This window comes from Oncorhynchus gorbuscha, linkage group LG06, assembly GCF_021184085.1.
Source record: "Oncorhynchus gorbuscha isolate QuinsamMale2020 ecotype Even-year linkage group LG06, OgorEven_v1.0, whole genome shotgun sequence".
In the NCBI taxonomy this organism is placed as follows: domain Eukaryota; kingdom Metazoa; phylum Chordata; class Actinopteri; order Salmoniformes; family Salmonidae; genus Oncorhynchus; species Oncorhynchus gorbuscha.
Genome location: NC_060178.1, coordinates 63,532,806 through 63,553,386, shown reverse-complemented (window position 1 = coordinate 63,553,386; position 20,581 = coordinate 63,532,806). Strand labels below are relative to the sequence as shown.

At 41.3% G+C, this 20,581-nt stretch overlaps 1 protein-coding gene across 1 annotated transcript; it reads right to left on the bottom strand.

Annotated features, from left to right (window-relative positions):
* Nucleotides 1-3,882: 3,882 nt before the first annotated feature.
* LOC124037212 (synaptic vesicular amine transporter-like) lies at nt 3,883-20,565 on the bottom strand. Its single transcript, XM_046351880.1, has 16 exons — nt 20,429-20,565; nt 20,022-20,194; nt 17,575-17,935; nt 16,192-16,250; nt 15,980-16,063; nt 12,866-12,958; nt 12,675-12,764; nt 12,522-12,565; nt 11,227-11,287; nt 10,578-10,673; nt 9,677-9,755; nt 9,095-9,146; nt 6,439-6,502; nt 6,215-6,334; nt 5,897-6,030; nt 3,883-4,404 (listed from the first exon to the last, which is right to left on the bottom strand). The coding sequence occupies exons 1-16, from the start codon at nt 20,530-20,532 to the stop codon at nt 4,303-4,305; spliced, it is 1,716 nt and encodes a 571-aa protein (XP_046207836.1). The 5' UTR covers nt 20,533-20,565; the 3' UTR covers nt 3,883-4,302.
* Nucleotides 20,566-20,581: the final 16 nt, after the last annotated feature.

Sequence of the window (20,581 nt, the reverse complement as noted above, 5' to 3'; positions counted from 1 at the left end):
TAGGGAAAGTGAATTATCTTCTCCCTAAACATTGCGTCTTCAGGTCCCTATTACTAGCCCATTCAACCTCTCTTTTGTATCATCTGAGATTCCCAAAGATCGGAAAGCTGCCCCGGTCATCCCCCTCTTCAAAGGGGGTGACACTCTAGACCCAAACTGCTACAGACCTATATCTATCCTACCCTGTCTTTCTAAGGTCTTCGAAAGCCAAGTTAACAAACAGGTTACTGACCATTTCAAATCCCACCATACCTCCTCCGCTATGCAATCTGGTTTCAGAGCTTGTCATGGGTGCACCTCAGCCACGCTCAAGGTTCTAACCGCCATCTAAGAGACATTACTGTGCAGCCGTATTCATCGACCTGGCCAAGGTTTTCGACTCTGTCAATCACAACATTCTTATTGGCAGACTCGACAGCCTTGGTTTCTTAAATGATTGCCTCGCCTGGTTTACCAACTACTTCTCTGATAAGAGTTCAGTGTGTCAAATAGGAGGGACTGTTGTCCGGTCCTCTGACAGTCTCTATGGGTGTGCCACAGTGTTCAATTCTCGGGCCGACTCTCTTTTCTGTATACATCAATGATGTTGCTCTTGCTGCTGGTGATTCTCTGATCCACCTCTACGCAGACGACACCATTCTGTATACTTATGGCCCCTCCTTGGACACTGTGTTAACTAACCTCCAGACGAGCTTCAATGCCATACAACTCTCCTTCCGTGGCCCCCATCTGCTCTTAAACGCAAATAAAACTAAATGCATGCTATTCAATCGATCACTGCCCGCACCTGCCTGCCCGTCCAGCATCACTACTCTGGCTCTGACATAGAATACGTGGACAACTACAAATACCTGGGTGTCTGGTTAGACTGTAAACTCTCCTTCTAGACTACCATTTAAGCATCTCCAATCCAAAATTAACTCTAGAATCGGCTTCCCATATCGCAACAAAGCATCCTTCACTCATGCTGCCAAACACACCCTCGTAAAACTGACCATCCTACCGATCCTCGACTTCGGTGATGTCATCTATAAAATAGCCTCCAACACTCTACTCAACATTCTGGATGCAGTCTATCACGGTGCCATCTGTTTTGTCACCAAAGCCCCATACACTACCCACCATTGCGACCTGTACGCTCTCGTTGGTTGGCCCTCGCTTCATTCTTGTCGCCAAATCTACTGGCTACAGGTCTCTGCTAGGTAAAGCCCCGTCTTATCTCAGCTCACTGGTCACCATAGCAGCACCCACTCGTAGCACGCGCTCCAGCAGATATATCTCACTGGTCACCCCCAAAGCCAATTCCTCCTTTGGTCGTCTTTCCTTCCAGTTCTCTGCTGCCCATGACTGGAACGAATTGCAAAAATCTCTGAAGCTGGAGACTCACATCTCCCTCACTAGCTTTAAGCACCAGCTGTCAGAGCAGCTTATAGATCACTGCACCTGTACATAGCCCATCTGTAAACAGCCCATCTATCTACCTACCTCATCCCCATACTGGTATTTATTTATTTAGCTCCTTTGCACCCCGGTATCTCTACCTGCACATTCATCTTCTGCCAATCTACCATTCCAGTGTTTATTTGCTATATTGTAATTACTTCACCACCATGGCCTAGTTATTTCCTTAACTTACCTCATTTGCACTCACTGTATATAGACTTTTTTGTTTTATTTTGTTCTACTGTATTATTGACTGTATGTTTTGTTTATTCCATGTGTAACTCTGTGTTGTTGTATGTGTCGAATTGCTACGCTTTATCTTTATTGTTCTCAACTAGCCTACCTGGTTAAATAAAGGTGAAAGAAAAGACATGAGTCTTCGTTGTCCACACATTTAAATGGCTTACCAAAAGGTATGTACACTTAAAAAATAGCTAAACATGTGTCCTATGAGCTGTGGTATCATTTACAGTGACAGTCATGTGCTTTATTAACTTGTTTTTAGTTTTGATGTGGACAGTGAAACTGAGGAAAGGCATTGGAGGGATGGTGTTTTTTTAATGTGGTATACCATGCAAATAGTCACAAGCACAGTCATAAGCAGTCAACCCAAGACAGCATTGGCTATAACAGCTTCTGGTGTATTGTCCTTTCATTTCAGGTATTTCCTCAATTTAAAAATCAATCTCAATGTATAAAAACAATGTTTGTGGAATCAATGAAAAAGGCCCATTTCAAGGTAAAATGTGGTTTGCCTTGTTATAGCAGTAAGATAATTCTCATTCCAAATGTATTGAGTAACTTGTATCTCTGTAATAGGCTATGTTATACTATATATCTAAATAATTTACCAATTACTCTCAACCAATAGAATGACCAACACTAAGCAGTGTTCTCATAGTGCCTTGTTCGAGATGTTGAATCTGACCCTAGGTCAGTTTCTACACAGACAGAAGTAACTCTCTAAGTACATTTGTTTTGTTCGTACTGTTAATGGCCAATAGGTGAATTATTAGGATAGGTTTGTACTCCTAGCTGATCTACAGCACAGAATTTGGTGATCTACAGTCGTGGCCAAAAATTTTGAGAATGACACAAATATTACTTTCCACAAAGTTTGCTGCTTCAGTGTCTTTAAATATTTTTTGTCAGATGTTACAATGGAACAATGCATAATTACAAGCATTTCATAAGTGTCAAAGGCCTTTATTGGCAATTACATGAAGTTGATGCAAAGAGTCAATATTTACAGTGTTGACCCTTCTTCTTCAAGACCTCTGCAATCCGCCCTGGCATGCTGTCAATTTATTTCTGGGCCACATGCTGACTGATGGCAGCCCATTCTTGCATAATCAATACTTGAAGTTTGTCAAAATTCGTGGGATTTTGATTGACCACAAGTTCTCAATGGGATTAAGGTCTGGGGAGTTTCCTGGCCATGGAACCAAAATATCGATGTTTTGTTCCCCGAGCCACTTAGTTGTCACTTTTGCCTTATGGCAAGGTGCTCCATCATGCTGGAAAAAGCATTGTTCGTCACCAAACTGTTCCTGGATGGTTGGGAGAAGTTGCTCTCAGAGGATGTGTTGGTACCATTCTTTATTCGTGGCTGTGTTCTTAGGCAAAATTGTGAGTGAGCCCACTCCCTTGGCTAAGAAGCAACCGCACACATGGATGGTCTCAGGATGCTTTACTGTTGGCATGACACAGGACTGATGGTAGCGTTCACTTTGTCTTCTCCGGACAAGTTTTTCTCCGGATGCCTCAAACAATCAGAAAGGGGATTCATCAAAGAAAATGACTTTACCCCAGTCCTCAGCAGTCCAATCCCTGTACCTTTTGCAGAATATCAGTCTGTCCCTGATGTTTTTCCTGGAGAGAATTTGCTTCTTTGCTTCCCTTCTTGACACCAGGCCATCCTCCAAAAGTCTTCGCCTCACTGTGCATGCAGATGCACTCATACCTGTCTGCTGCCATTCCTGGGCATGCTCTGGACTGGTGGTGTCCTGATCCCGCAGCTAAATCAACTTTAGGAGACTGTGCTTGCTGGACTTTCTTGGGCACCCTGAAGCCTTCTTCACAACAATTGAACCACTCTGCTTGAAGTTCTTGATGATCCAATAAATGGTTGATTTAGGTGCAATCTTACTGGCAGCAATATCTTAGCCTGTTAAGCCTTTTTTGTGCAAAGCAATGATGATGGCACGTGTTTCCTTGCAGGTAACCATGGTTGACAGAGGAAGAACAATGATTCCAAGCACCACCCTGCTTTTGAAGCTTCCAGTCTGTTATTCAAACTCAATCAGCATGACAGAATGATCTCCAGACATCACTGACATGATGTCAGCTGGTCCTTTTGTGGCAGGGCTGAAATGCAGTGGAAATGTTTTGGGGGGGATTCAGTTCATTTGAATGGCAAAGAGGGACTTTGCAATTCATCTGGTCACTCTTCATAACATTCTGGAGTATATGCAAATTGGCATCATACAAACTGAGACGGCAGACTTTGTGAAAATTAATATTTGTGTCATTCTCAAAACGTTTGGCCACGACTGTGTAATACCACCCTCATCTGAACTATTCAGTAAATATGACTCACAGCAGTCTGCTATTATGGCCCATGAAAACCCTGTTTTGACACGGCCCCACTTCCATTGGATAAGGCTGTTGGCTCAAAATAAACAAAGGGCAATGACAACTTTGGTTTGCTCTAGTCGTACAATAACAATGACACAGAACAGTGAAGACGGACACTCACAACGAAACAGCTTTGCTGTTAAAAAATAATAATCATTGTATCTCTGTTTTTGTACAACAAAATAGATCCTCTGGAAGGTAACATACATGTCTGGTGTCCATTTAATACTCATCGTACTCTGTCTCCATCTCTTCGTACTCTGTGTTCCCCTGTGTTGAGTATGATCGGGTCTTCATCGAGCAGTTAGAGTCCATCAAGATGGCCTGAGAAGATTACAATTGTATAGAGTCAGAATATAACCAAAGAATTTACCAGAAATTTTAAGAGAACAAAAATTAGCCACCAATAATTTGTTATCAAGGATCAAAGTTTCAGAGACAAAAGATGGCTCTCGATTGAACACAAAGAGCTTTGTATTGTGGTTACATTGTAACAGTCATGTGGAAGACAACTACCAAGGCAAATTCATCCGCCTGTCTCAGTGCATTCAGAAAGTATTCATTTTGTTACATTACAGCCTTATTCTAAGATTAATTAATAATCCTGTAATCCTTCTCACCCCCCCCTTTAAGATTTAGATGCACTATTGTAAAGTGACTGTTCCACTGGATGTCATAAGGTGAATGCACCAATTTGTAAGTCGCTCTGGATAAGAGCGTCTGCTAAATGACTTAAATGTAAATGTAAATGTATGTGGTGTATCTGTTACAGCAAACATTCACACAATCTGAATGTGGTCAGAGAGAGGTGTTCTCTCATTTGTGTCTAGAAGTAGCTAGCCAACGTTAGCCAGTTAGTGTGCGTCCTTGATTGCCGTTGAACGCTCGGATCAACCCTACTCCTTACTCCTTGGCCAGAGTGTCCAGTGTGCTCTCTGAACGCTCCGACCGCTCTGAATTTACAATCTGACAACGCTCTGGATTTACAAACGCCCAGAGCGCATTCTGGTACTGCAGATTGAATTTACGAACACACCCAAAATCGTAAAATGTTTAGCTAGTCATTTGTTATGCTAACCGGCTAGCAAGACGTGGCATAGCAACAGCATCCATTTCCGGTAGACAGGCAAAACTCTAGTATGCTCAACTGAAACGATACCATTCGTTTACAGTATACTAGAATGAACTAATAGTATGTAGTATATACTCATTAAGTATGCAGTATACAGTATGTTAGCATGGGTATTTGAACACAGCTCATGTGTTTGATGTGTTTGATACCATTCATTAATTCCATTCCAGTCATTACTATGAGCCTGTCCTCCCCAATTAAGGTGCCACCAGGCACCATGTGCACAATCGATCCACCTATCCCTCCCCCATGTGCACAAATAAGCCATCCTCTTCCACCTACCCATACACAGCTTACTCATAGTCTAAATCAATTTAGTCTAGGGAACCAAAAGCAGGTAGAAGGTAGAGTGGGGGTGGCCAAGAGCAGTAGAATGCAATACACAGCAACGATGAGACCTGAACTGGTCAACTTAAACAGACAGCCCATTCAAAGTGTGTCTCATGTTCTAAGTGTGTCTCGAGTTCCTCTCTCTCCATTTCACCTGGTAGTGAAAAGATGGCAATAGTTTGAGCCTGTGGGGACGGCAATGGATAGTTCTCTCTGCATCAGATGCAGCTTTACAAGTAACCGGTATTCAAACGCATACCTCTGTTTAAGTGTTTGTGTGTGTGTGCGTGTGTGTAGGTGTGTGCATGCGTGCACACGTCTGTGCACGTGTGTACAAGGTGTTCAGTGTCTCACCATTTTCTCTTCCCTCCCAGGAGGACTCCTGAGGAAGTAGCAGAGGGGAGCGAAGAGGATGTCCACGACACCGATGATGGTCATGAGCCAGGGGAACCCAATGTTCTTCGCTATGGCACCTCCAGCGGACGGACCTTCATCAGCAAAAGGAAGGTTAGTGAGCTTATAGAGGAGCTGGATATAGATTATTTCCCCCAAATTGACATATCGTGATGCCACACCTCAAAAAAAAGAAACATACATAAGAACGTGTGACAGAAATGTTTTAAAACTATACTATGGGACTGGGTTATTTTCAAGCATCTGATGTTAATTTACCTAAAGCAAAGCCCATACAGAAAGCCACATCAGCAATGGCATACACAGTGCCATAGACTGACACATGTCTCAGGTCCACCAAATATCCCATGATTGGCATCATGGAGGAATCCACCATGCCTGACAAGAGACAAGATAGAGAAGTTCAGTAATATCTGTTACAAACCAGATGCTGATTTCATCATCTGTTGTTTCTCTATACAATGCAATACAAATTGACTTACCAATTGCAAAACCAACACCAAAATTCGGAAGTATCAGTCCATAGATGTCCTTGGCGAAAGGGACCTATGACACGTAATAGTCAAGGTAAGAAGTGGAAGAGGATTTGTATTGATCAAATGTTTACCGTGTAATTCAGAATACCATCTTTATGTGGTCTCAGGACTTGAGGATCTTTGTTCTCGCACTACATTTGTTCTCGCACAACACAATTGCATAAGGAACAACAATGAAAATGTAATTATCTGTGTCCAGAGAATTCACTGTTTTCTGACTGGCTTTTGAATTGACTTCTGATTGAACTCCCCTTCCCTTCGTAGACTCAAAATATGATTTGGAGACTAATGAGATACAGTAGGACATTAAGACAGTAGGCCTGTTCCAATACTTAGAAAATGAATCCTTACTTCCTCCCTTCTTGTATGTAACCCCTGATCTGACATGACTGGGTTGGTTAAAACCCTAGCTTTCACCTACACAACATTACAAAAGTATGTGGACCCCTGCTCGTCCAACATCTCATTCCAAAATCATGGGCATTAATATGGTGTTGGGGACGCTTTTCACTAGATGTCATGCTGAAACATGAAAGGGCCTTGGTCAAATTGTTGGCACAAAGTTGGAAGCACATAAATATCTAGAATGTCATTGTAGGCCTGTAGCATTAATATTTCCATTCAGTGGAACTAAGGGGCTTAGCCCAAACCATGAAAAACAGCCCCCAACCATTATTCCTTATCCACCAAACTTTACAGTTGGCACTATGCATTGGGGTAGGTAGCGTTCTCCTGGCACTCTGGGCTCCTGAGTGAAGCAGCGGTCTATTATAAAAAATATAAGAAGATTCGTCCATCAGACTGCCAGATTGTGAAGCGTGATGCATCACTCCAGAGAACTTGTTTCCACTGCTCCAGAGTCCAATGGCGGTGAGCTTTACATGACTCCAGCAGACACTTGGCATTGCGCATGGTGATCTTAGGCTTGTGTGTTGCTGCTTGGCCATGGAAACCCATTTCATGAAGCTCCCAACAAACAGTTCTTGTGCCGGTACCAGAACTGTTTGAAACTCGGTAGTGAGTGTTGCAACCGAGGACAGATGATTTTTACGTGCTACACACTTCAGCACTCTGCGGTCCCATTCTGTGAGCTTGTGTTACTTACCACTTTGCAGCTGAGCCGTTGTTGCTCCTATACATTTCCACTTCACAATGACAACACTTACAGGTGACCGGGGAAGCTCTAGCTGGGCAGAAATTTGATGAACTGACTTGTTGGAAAGGTGGCATCCTATGACAGTGCCACGTTAAAGTCACTGAGCTCTTCAGTAAGGCCACTATACTGCCAATGGCTGTGTGATATATATTATATATATATATATATATATATATATATATATATATATATATATATATATATATATTTACACCTGTCAGTAACCAGTGTTGCTGAAATAGCCGAATCCACTAATTTGAAGGGGTGTCCACATACCCCTGTTTTTACAGTGCCTTGGAAAGTATTCAGAACCCACATTTTTCCACATTTTGTAACGTTACTGCCTTATTCTAAAATTGATGAAATTGTTTTTTTTCTCCATCATCAATCTACACACAACACCCCATGATTACAAAGCAAAAACAGGTTTTTAGAAATTTGAAATAAAAACTGAAATATCACATTCACATAAGTATTCAAACCCTTTGTTCAAGCACCTTTGGAAGCAATTACAGCATCAATTACAGCATTGCTACACAGCTATTTTCAGGTCTCTCCTGAGATGTTCGATCGGGTTCAAGTCTGGGCTCTGGCTGGGCCACTCAAGGATATTCAGATACCTGTCCCGAAGCCAGTCCTGCGTTGTCTTGGCTGTGTGCTTAGGGTCGTTGTTCTGTTGGAAGGTGAACCTTTGCTGCAGTCTGAGGTCCTGATTACTCTTTGAGCAGGTTTTCATCAAGGCCTTTCTCCCCCGATTGTTCTGTATGGCCGGGTGGGCAACCCTAGGAAGAGTCTCTGTGGTTTCAAACTTCCATTTAAGAATGATGGAGGCCACTATGTTCTTGGGGACCTTCAATGCTGCAGAAATCTTTTGGTACCCTTCCCCAGATCTGTGCCTCGACACTTCCTGTCTCAGAGCTCTACGGACAATTCCTTCAACCTCATCACTTAGTTTTTGCTCCAACGTGGACTGTCAACCGTGGGACCTTATATAGACAGGTGTGTGCCTTCAAATCATGTCCAATCAATTGAATTTACCACAGGTGGACTCCAATCAAGTTGTAGAAATATCTCAAGAATGATCAATGGAAACAGGTTGCACCTGAGCTCAATATCGAGTCTCATAGTAAAGAGTCTGAATACATTTGAAAGAAAACTGTTTTTGCTTTGTCATTATGGGTTATTTTGTGCTGATTGATGAGGAATTTTTATTTATTTAATCAATTTTAGAATAAGGCTATGTAACATAACAAAATGTGGCAAAATTTAAGGGGCCTGAATACTTTCCGAAGGCACTGTATAGTGTATACCCAATAGTGTTACCCATATCCTTAGATGGACCCCCTGATTCAGATGATGCCACCAGGCCAAACAGGTACATTAATGTTAGCATTGTGTTGAGCTGGATGCTTAAAGCTACCTGATAAAGATGTGTCTAGTACTCACACAGAGGATGCTAACCCCCACGAGGACCATCCCGATGAGAGAGCACAGCCATCTGGGAAAAGAGGAAAGAGCAGTTCAGGGTCTGCCAATGACAACAGTCAATGTCCCTCTCCCCTCCCTTCACAGTTGTTTTTGTACCGCAAGCCCACAAAATCACATTTATTACAATAATAAACTTCAAATAAATGACAGAGGAAGCAAATGGATCACAATCTGTTTTCTTTGAGACTGGATTAGGACATTTTGAGAAACAAATGTTAGATTTTTTTTCAAACTATCCAAAATAATACTTCTATGACTACAGGCAATATTTGAGCCCTGAAACACATATATTTTCAAAAAGTGTGAGGTAAAAATCTATTGATTTAAATGGGACTGTGCACACACAACTGTGGTAAACAAACAAACGTTAGCCAAGCGGTTATAAACACACTGTCACGCTGTAGACTTCAATAAACAGCAAATACCCAACCTGCCTGAGAAATCTCATTTAGAGTTGCTCAATAGCACAGGAAACAGATACCAACGTAGGAAAAGATAAGGAGACCGAGAAAAAAAAACGGGAGTCATTTCCCTCCCTACCTCCCCATCTTGTGTGCGAGGACGCCAAAGATGTTCGTTCCAATCAGGTAGGAGATGCTGGCTGGCAAAAAGGCAACGCCTGGCAGAGAGAAAGATAGAGAGGGAGGGACAGAGATCAGTTGAGAGAGAGCAGGGTAGAGAGAGAGATGGCAAGGTACAGAGGGGCCCAGATAAACAAGCACATTATCCGTCTCTATCATAGGGCTCCAGCATATCTCCTAGACACAGTAATGAGCACTCCCACTCTCCACTCGCCCGCAAAGGAAACCCTAATATCCTGTCCCGTCCCCCCCCCCCCATGTCCCTCCATCCTCTTTCTCATCCCCCATTTATCTGTGCGAGTCCTCATAGTCAATGCCACTAATAAAAAAATAAGTAATAATGGTGGGAAAAGAAAAAGAGTAATTCGGGTTTCACTAAAACGAGAGGTTCAATGAGGTGGAGAAAGACTACAGATCCATTTCAATGGTCATCTAGATACTGTATGAAGTTTTTGTGAATTCAGTTATACGCCACAGTGTCATAATCAAGTTATTATTGTGTTATGCTGTTTTATTTTGCTGTGTTGTCAAACCTCGAGTTCAAATGAAGGCCATTATTCTAAGTACATTCAGCAAGCAGGGTAGTCTAGTGGTTAGAGCATTGGACTAGTAACCGGAAGGTTGCAAGTTCAAATCCCGAGCTGACAAGGTACAAATCTGTCGTTCTGCCCCTGAACAGGCAGTTAACCCACTGTTCCTAGGCCGTCATTGAAAATAAGAATTTGTTCTTAACTGACTTGCCTAGTTAAATAAAGGTAAAATAAAAAATGTAAAAAGCAGAGTGGTTTCATGTGCAGCATTGTCAATAGGGGAAACAGGGTTGTCAAGAGGGATGAAAAGGAAAAGAAATGTCAAAATACCTAGCTGCCATTTTCTTGGACACATGGTCTCCATCATCCAAATAGGCAACGCTGGTTCTAACATTGCAATGGCCATATTTGCAAAACAAATGGATCCTGGAAAAGAGAATGTGATTGAGGATAAGTGGATCTTGGGCCTGTTATTCTCCATCTTTACACATATTTATGTCCCTGACAGCCCCCCCCCCCCAGGCATAATACCCAGTATTAGGCTGCCCTGGCAAAAGGGCCTGGTAATTGAAGTGGTGGGGAGTCTAACTGACACATAGATGTTGTTTCCCCAAGCACTTCAGCATCACACACACACCAACACACACAAGCAAATGTTCACGCACACAGCACACATACACACTCTATTCTGATGCGGAGATGACCCCTTCTAACATGCAGTGCTCGCTCCCTCTCAACACTCTTTCTGGCAATAATACTGTTCTTAACCCAGAAATCAATTGGTAGGCTCAGTGTTGGTCTTTTCCTAGCTCAGGGCAGAAATTCAACCACTGGAATACAATTTGTTCGAACATCTCAGTCAGTTCTTCTTCCACATCTTTGCTCCCACCTAGTTGCTTTTTATTTAGTGTGACTGAAATGGGAAATGCCACAGCGGGTACTTCAGAATGAAGTAACAATATGAATGATGAATTCTTACCTGCAGCAATAAGTATGTATGGATCTTTAATAAGGCTCCAAAGTGAGGACCCTTTCTGGCTCTGTAGAGAGAAAAGGGTCAGGAAATGTAGAGCTAAACAGACAGCTGTCAGTTTCATGTCAAAACTGATTAATACAAAAAGGCAGCATCGAATAATTATGTTACTACAGTGCTGTCTGTACCTTTAAATCATTCCACAATGATGTACAGTTATGTACAGTTACTATCTCTGCTTTCAGTATGCAAAGTGTTTGTGCACACTGAAATACCACTGTTCCTGCTCTTACAGTAATGAATAGGAAATGTCCACACATAGCATAGTTCACATAGTTCACTAATGACTGGCACAGGTGTGACAATAACCTCTTGACAACGTCTCTAAGCTTAATGATCATGTATTCACATCACTGTTAAAAATCTCAGGAACAGAGATGTTTTATTTTATTTTAACTAGGCAGTTAAGAACAAATCCTTATTTTCAATGACGGCCTAGGAACAGTGGGTTAACTGCCTTGTTCAGGGGCAGAACCACAGATTTTCATCTTGTCAGCTTGGGGATTTGATCTCGCAACCTTTCGGTTACTAGTCCAATACTCTAACCACTAGGCTACATGCCGCCCAGCAGTGATGTACTAATAGTGAGGATTATGTCATATCCCCTTCCCTTTTTCCCTTTTTAATATTCATCATCCACAACTAAACAATGTATAAGCGCCATTGGTCTGAAAATCACAGCCACCATCTGAGTGGGTCTCTGTCACTACCTCCTTGGTATCCGTGATGACTGATATGCATCAGCCCCATAGATCAAAGTCAGAGGGGCTCTGATAGGAATATCCATCCCAGGCACATGTCTCCTCTAACTGGGATGGTAACCCATCATACCAGAGACATACACAGCACACAGCTCAGGCTGCCGCTCTGATATAAAAACCTGGCTGGAAGACACTTCCAAACGGATCATCACTCATGGCTGTCACTGTGAGCGGCTGAGGTTCATTTCTCTGCTTATCTGTTTGCATGGCAGAAGAGTTCTGACAGAGAAAAGTGTATTTACTCAGTGTTAAATTACTTGTAATGGCCTGTGCACTATTTGTATTCCCTAAACAGTGTAAAGCACTTTAAGCATCTGGAAAGACGCTGTATGAATCCAATCAAATCACTTATAATACTCTATTGATCCCCACATTCATATCACAGTGATCTGGTGATTGTGAACACATTCTTCCACAATTCCAATGAATTTACATCAATAATCATAAAACGAGCTGTCAAATCGATAGCTACACACTCACCTCTGGTTCCACCTTTGAGGGCTGGAGAATGAACAGTTGCAGTGCTGTTGGGAGACACAGAGGATGAACTTAGTTAGCATGCCTAACAGGTGACTCCAGATTAGAGAAAACAGAATATCTGCATTATGATAGACAGAAACATGGCCACATTACCTCCATCCAGCACAGCCAGAACAGCCAGAATGAGGAAAGGCGCCGTTTTCCCCACAAACTCATACATGATGCTGCCGAATGGTGGGCCCACTGGGTGGAAGAAAGTAAAGGTGGTCAATGATTTTGTGCCAACTGTTGCCTGTTACAGTATTCTACAAAGAGCTCAAATACATCATGAATTGTGTACATACCCAGCACGCCCATGGCCAGACCACCCAGTGCTATCCCGATGGCATTTCCCCTCTCCTCGTCATCTGTGTACACACTGGCAAGCATCCCCATCCCTAGAAGAAGAACAGAACATGTAAGCTCTTATATACAAAGGTACATTTCACCTGGCCATATCTATTTAGTTGGTTTGAGCAGTCAGGGTAATATACAGTGCCTTGCAAAAGTATTCAGACCCCCCACATTTTCACAATTAAAATGGATTTAATTGTCTTTTAATGTATTATTATATATTTTTTTACATACATAGAACCAGTCAAAAGTTTGGACACACCTACTCATTCAAGGGGTTTTCTTTATTTTTTACTATTTTCTACATTGTAGAATAATAGTGAAGACATCAAAACTATGAAATAACACATACGGAATCATGTAGTAACCAAAAAAGTGCTAAGCAAATCTAAGTATATTTTATATTTGAGATTCTTCAAAGTAGCCACCCTTTGCCTTGATGACAGCTTGCACACTCTTGGCATTCTCTCAACTAGCTTCATCAGGAATGCTTTTCAACAGTCTTGAAGGATTTCCCACATATTCTGAGCACTTGTTGGCTGCTTTTCCTTCACTCTGCGGTCCGACTCATCCCAAACCATCTCAATTGGGTTGAGGTCGGGTGATTGTGGAGGCCAGGTCATCTGATGCAGTACTCCATCACTATCCTTCTTTGTAAAATAGACCTTACACAGCCTAGAGGTGTGTTGGGTCATTGTCCTGTTGAAAAACAAATGATAGTCCCACTAAGCCCAAACCAGATGGGATGGCGTATCATTGATGGGGGTGCATTGATGGGGTGGCTACTTTGAAGAATCTCAAATAGAAACTATATTTTGTTTTTTTGGTTACTACATGATTCCATATGTGTTATTTCATAGTAAAATGTAGTAAAATAAAGATAAACCCGTGAGTACCCTTTTTTCTCTCCAATTTCATCATATCCAATTGGTAGTTGTCTTGTCCCATCGCTGCAACTCCCGTACGGACTCGGAAGAGGCGAAGGTTGAGAGCCATGCGTCCTCCGAAACATGACCCCACCAAGCTGCACTGCTTCTTGGCACACTGCTCGCTTAAGGCATCCGCACCAATGTGTCCGAGGAAACACTTTCCAGCTGCTGACCGAAGTCAGCTTGCAGGCGCCCGGCCCGCCACAAGGAGTCGCTAGAGTGCGATGGGACAGGGACATCCTGGCTGGCCAAACCCTCCCCTAAACCGGACTACGCTTGGCCAATCGCACGCCGCCTCATGGGTCTCCCAGTCGCAGCCGGCTGTGACACAGCCTGGGATCGAACCCGGATCTGTAGTGATGTTTTTAGCACTGCGATGTAGTGCCTCTACACAAAATACTCTGTAACGTCAATTTGGAAGAAAAAGTATCAAATGTTTAAAAACATCAATAAAAATGTAATAAATAAAATATAGTCGTTGCATAAATATTCAGCTCCCTGAGTCCATACATGTTAGAAACACCTTTGGCTGCGATTACAGAGGTAAATCTTATTGGGTAAGTCTCTAAGAGCTTTGCACAGCTGGATTGCGCAAGATTGACCTATTATTATTTTCAAAATTCTTCAAGCTCTGTCAAGATGTTGGTGATCATGGCTAAACAGAAATGTTCAAGTCTTGCCATAGTATTTCAAGCAGATTTAAGTCAAAACTGTAACTTGGCCACTTAGGAACATACACTGTCTTCTTGGTAGGCAACTCCAGTGTAGATTTCTCTCCCAGTGTCTGGTATGAAGGAGATTGTAAGCAGGGTTTGCTTTAGGATTTTGCCTGTGCTTAGCCCTGTTCCGTTTTTTTTTATCCTGAAAAACTCCCCAGTATTTACTGATGTCAAGCATACCCATACCACGATGCAGGCACCACCACGCTTGAAAATAAGAAGGCAGTTACTCAGTGATATGTTGTATTGGATTTTCCACAAACGTAAGGCTTGCATTTAGGACAAAAAGTGTATTCCTTTGTCATGTTTTTCTTGCAGTATTACTTTAGTGCCTTGTTGTATACAAGATGCATGTTTTGTGTATTTATGTTCTTCTTTTCTCTCTGTCATTTAGGTCATTATTGTGGAGTCACTACAATGTTGCTGATCCATCCTCAGTCCTCTCCCGTCACAGCCATTGACACCACTTTTAAAACCACCAATGTCCTTAAGGTGACATCCCTGAGCAGTTTCATTCCTGTCCTGCAGCTCAGTTCAGAAGGACGACTGTATCTTGGAGGTGTCTGGGTGGCTTAATACATAATGCACAGCATAATTATAAATTAGACCATGCTACAAAAGATATTCACTGTCTGATTTTTATTGTTACCTATTTACCAATCACTGCCCTTTTTTAGGAGGCTTTCGAAAAGTTCCCTGGTCTTTGTAGTAGAATCTGTGCTTGAAATTCAATTCATGACAGAGGCACTTTACAGATGTATGTATGGGGGACAGAGGAAGGGTTAGTCGTTTAAAAATCATGTCATGTCCATGTAACTTTTCATGTGATTTGTTAAGACAAATTTGACTCCTGAACTAATTTAGGCTTGCCTAAACAAAGGGGCTGAATACTATGCAACAACTATATTTTTGTTATTTCATTTCATATGAATCTTTAATTCTTCCACTTTGACATTTTGTGTATATTGTTGACAGAAAAATGACAATTACATCAATTTTAATCCCACTTTGAAACATCAAAAAATGTAAATCTGAATACTTTTGCAAGGCAATGTATTTCTTTATAGCATACTACATACATTATTATTATTAGTTCTTGAAACACTGCTCTTCATTTATCCCAGGGCTGCTTGCAACAAATCCTCTGTGACTGTTTGAATAGACACTTACCAGCGTTACGTTAGGGAGTATTTGTTGTTCCTCTCACCACATCACCTTTCAATAACTCAACTAGAGATGTGTATAATAAATGCCTCATTGTTCAACTCGAGAGACAAAGATGCATACCAAGGTAGGCCTACTGTAATAACAAAGGGGACGGTTCTGGGGAAACGGTATGTGCTTGCTGCTCCTGTCTCAAAGTGAAGCTAATCCTGAAAGCATCTATAAATGTCAGGGGTAATGCCAAGGACCTTACCAGCCACAGAGGAGCAGGAGGAGCCCACACCCTGCAGGGATCTGGCCAGAAACAGCAGAGTGTAGCTCGATGAGAAGGCGAACACTTTACAACGACGACAATAGAAATTCAGACGACAAAAAAAAAAGAAAGGAAAACATCAATCATGAAAAAAATATAATTGAAACACAGTGTGAGATCTGGAAACAGGTGTGGATGTGGGTAATACTTACTAATGGTTGACAGGAACATAATACAGAACCCGGCAAACATGGGGATCTGGTATCCTATTCTGTAAGCACATTGAGATATCCTTTCTCAATACTATAGAATGTAATGCAATACTATATAAAACAAGACACATAACTACAGCTCATCTAACATTAGGCAGTCTAGTAGAAGTTGGGCAGAAACACTCTTTGGCCTCGTACACACTGCATTTGACACAATGGTTGTGATACAACTGATATTTGTGTGATACACACCTGGGAGTTGGTCTGCACAAAAACTACACAATCATGGTGTGGTGTCAATGCTTTTGTAAATATGCATTGTGTGTACTTAGAGCCTTGTTCCATGTACCTGACATGCATGACTTGCCTTGTGTTGTCGTTTCCCACACGGAAGGTGACTATGGGTAAATAATAGGATTCTATTGTTTGCTTCAATTACAGAATATTGTGGTGCCTGAGACGGTAAATATTAGCCTTGATTCATTCGTCTATAACTGAGCAGTGAGCACTGCTAGAGCTCAAACCTTGACTGACTTTACCCATGTGAGCATTCCATAAGAAAATATTTCACAGTAATATCTCTGACAAATTGGTCTTTCCGAATAGGTGCGCTAACATACAGATATGTCTACAAAAGTACTGATCCTTAGTATAATCAATATTGAGTAATTTCAGAATACAGTACGTAGTTCAAAACAATAACTACAAGTGCTTGTAAAGCATTACAAGTAGGGATCCATACTGAATGCATGCATGCAGAGGTGCATAAATCCAACACAAACCACTAAACAGGAATTTAGCTATATGGGAACAGGCTGGATTAGATCTAACTGACATGACATTTGGTCTCAAAATAGCAATATACAAATGGCAGCGTTCGATTTGACTTCCTGTCACTTGAAAAGAGTCTGTTCCTGGTCTTTCTCTCCATGGACCTTTGACTGATTAACCAAACGCAAGCCAAGCTGAGCCACCATTTAGCTCTGGGCTAGCAGGAAGCCCTGGCATGCACCCACACTGCATGTGGCTTCACACTGAAGATACACATTGGCCTAACCTGCATGCATGCTGTCATCTCATTTTAGTGTCATTCAAAACTACTTGTCTTAATTATTAGTATTATTAGTCAAATCAAGTCATAACTGTATGAAACCACCCCTTTATAACCATAATTAAAACATTTGTGCAACTAGGGAATCATTTTAAATGCTAAAACTCTTCATAAACTCGGGCAACATAAATAGACAGGTTTTAGAAAACCTGAATTATAGTTGCCATGCAAGCCAGTTCACAGCTGGCATTTCATTGAAATAATCTAGAAATAAGTATGAAAATTAGATAACACAAAACACACCAACCAGTGTGGTCATGGCAATCACCCACCTATTGGTGAGAGGCCCAATAAAGGGGTTGGTGATGAGCTGTACGGTGGCCTTGGAGGCAAAAAGTAGTCCCACTTTCACATTCTCATTGAGAAGCTGGTCATCTGCTTTGGGGCAGTCAGGCTCTGTGGAGTTGTGGGGTGTGAGAGCCGAGGTGGAAAGAGAGACCGCCTGCGCCTGATCCAACGGTATGGGTGTGGAGTCCATTGGGCCCCCGCTGGTTACCCTGACAGAGTTGTCATAGAGGGACACGATGGTATGGAAGGTTCCAGAAGGGTTGTGTGGGGAGGCCGTGGTGTGATTCTTGGCCATGTTGGCTGCTGCATCATCAACTGTGTATAGGTAGCTGGGGATGATGGGGACTACCAGGAAGAAAGGAGCAGAAAAACAGATGCTGAAAAGTGTTATATCTACTATAGTATATTCCGATATAACCTCATCACCCAAGAAGTCTGTGTGGAATATAATTACAAATTTATTTCATATTTATTTGATTTTCGTAGCAGGTAGGACATTAGGACACACTCCATTTCTTTCAAAGGTTAAGAAAATATTGATTTGATGTAACTCATGTAGCTATGCATGTGCCAGATAACACAATAATTGGCCCCATTAAGATGGTTTTAGCTTATTATTTTCACATTATTGTTATTATCATGCTTTTACCATATTGTTATTCACACCCTTGCTGTTTATAGATTTGTCTCCAATCACGTATGAGCATATACAGCTACTCTAGAGTCATTTCTGACTGATAAATGTGGACATTCTTCCAATGTGCATCTGTATCCAAAGCTCAATGGACATGTCCGGGAGACGTGGCGGCACAATCTCAAGCAAAATAACAGCATTCATGTGCACATCAATGTCATCCATAATCTATCTGATACGACTGGGAGATTCATTGGTAATGGCAATGCTGATGCTTTCAAGGAAATCAAGAGAGCTGGGGACCTTGGGACCAAAAATATACAATGGATGTAGATGGATGAATTCCATTTGCCAAATAATCTGTAGCGGGCCCACCATCCCGGCCCACCATAGTTTTCATTTACTAATTACTATTCACTTGGCCACGTGGAAGGCGATATAAATGATGACCAATTATTAACAATTAACCTCCCTGTGAACTTTACACTAAAGGCTACATTCAGCTTTTTAAAATGCCTAAGGTTGTAAACAACTGATAACATGAATAATCAACAGAGGAAATGTTTAGGGAAAAACATTGTAGCACATAGGCCACTTACTAATATGTTATTAGGGGTATATTTACATTTTAATTCACAATGTTGGATTTATGACATATTTTATTCATTCATTCTGAACATGGACTCAGGAGTAGACGTAACATAGTGAAAGTAAATCCGGGATGTTCCAATTATTTATTTACATTTTATTTCACATATTTAACTAGGCAAGTCAGTTAAGAACAAATTCTTATTTACAATAACGGCCTACCTTGGCCAAACCTGGACGACGCTGGGCCAATCGTGCCCCGCCGTATGGGACTCACCATTACATTTGGATGTGATGCAGCCTGGATTAGTATGATATGTTACATTTGGTATGTATGTATTCATTTGTGGATGTCCATCATCCATTTCGTATGATATGTTAAGAATTACAATTCGTACAATATGTAACGAATTTCCAAAATGTAAAATATGTTACGAAATTCCAATTTGTTGTTGCTAATGTTAGCTAGGTGGCTAACACTAACATGTTAAGTAGTTGCAAAGTAGCTAAAAAGTAGTGAGTAGTTGCTAATTAGTTCAAATGCTAGTTGTCTGTGATGAGATTCGAACACGCAACCTTTGGGTTGCTAGACATTCGCGTTATACACTCACCCACCCTACTTTCAGGTTTACCTTCAGTAACCTTCTGTTTTATGTATCATACCACACCTAACATATAATACACATTTTTGTGCCCATGATTTACGTTTACTATGTATAGTTTAGTCTATGAGACCAGGCTGTCATTCTTACTCATTGTGCTATCTAATATTGGATATTGGATGAAAACCAATGTGTATCGTATTTGAATAAAATGTAACAACTGGAAGTAGCTAGTGTCTAATTTCGTATATAGTTAAAAAGCTTCATGCAAGGTAAAATTATGAGCAAATCATAGGCTTTAGACAATATTTTTTTTTTTTTTTGGGGGGGGGTAATAGCCAAGACCGAATAACTTTTTTCCACACCAAAAATTATAATTGAACTACTCTAAACAAAAAGGAGAATACAACATTCTTACAAGTGAAACAACAAAACATTGCATTGGTGAAAATAATATTGTCAGTTGTCCACATTGTTAATGGGTTAGTTTGGCTGGCAACAGACTCGAATTGTCCTTTAGACAGGCATTGATACGTTTCAATGGGCGAAACAACAGTTGACACAACAGTAACAGGTGTGAAAATCATTTTCCAAAAGTTGCACCTACCGACCACCGTTAGAAGCATATTATCCAGCAGCAAGGCGATGAAAACGATGACCAGGGTCAACTTCCTCGATTGTCTTTCCTCTCTCATCCATGACAATAAATTAAATTCTCTCAGAGTGTCTAATCTTCCCATTTTTTGAGTCCACAAAGGAGCGAGCGAAAAAATATTTGCTCTGGGGAAATAACAAACGTTATGGACACCAGAGAGTGACAGTCCTAAAAATGTACTTTAGCACAAGAAGCCTAATGGCAAATTAAGCATTCATACAAGACGATGTAAAATGACTTGATGTAGATTGGAGAATACTCAAATAAATCGCATATGTGTCATGAGAATGAAACAGAAATTGGGACATCTGCTTCAATAAATCGTGACCTGTAATGTGACATAATGGTTGAAATCTTACCTTAGATGCACATTAGCAAAAAAATCACTTTGCTGCTGCAAACCGTGGTGAAAGAAACGATATGTGTAGGGCGTTTTAGTTTCTTGACTGGTCCTTGACGTCATGCAACTTTTATCATGAACATCCTCACCTAGAGCACAGCAGTGTCTCGAG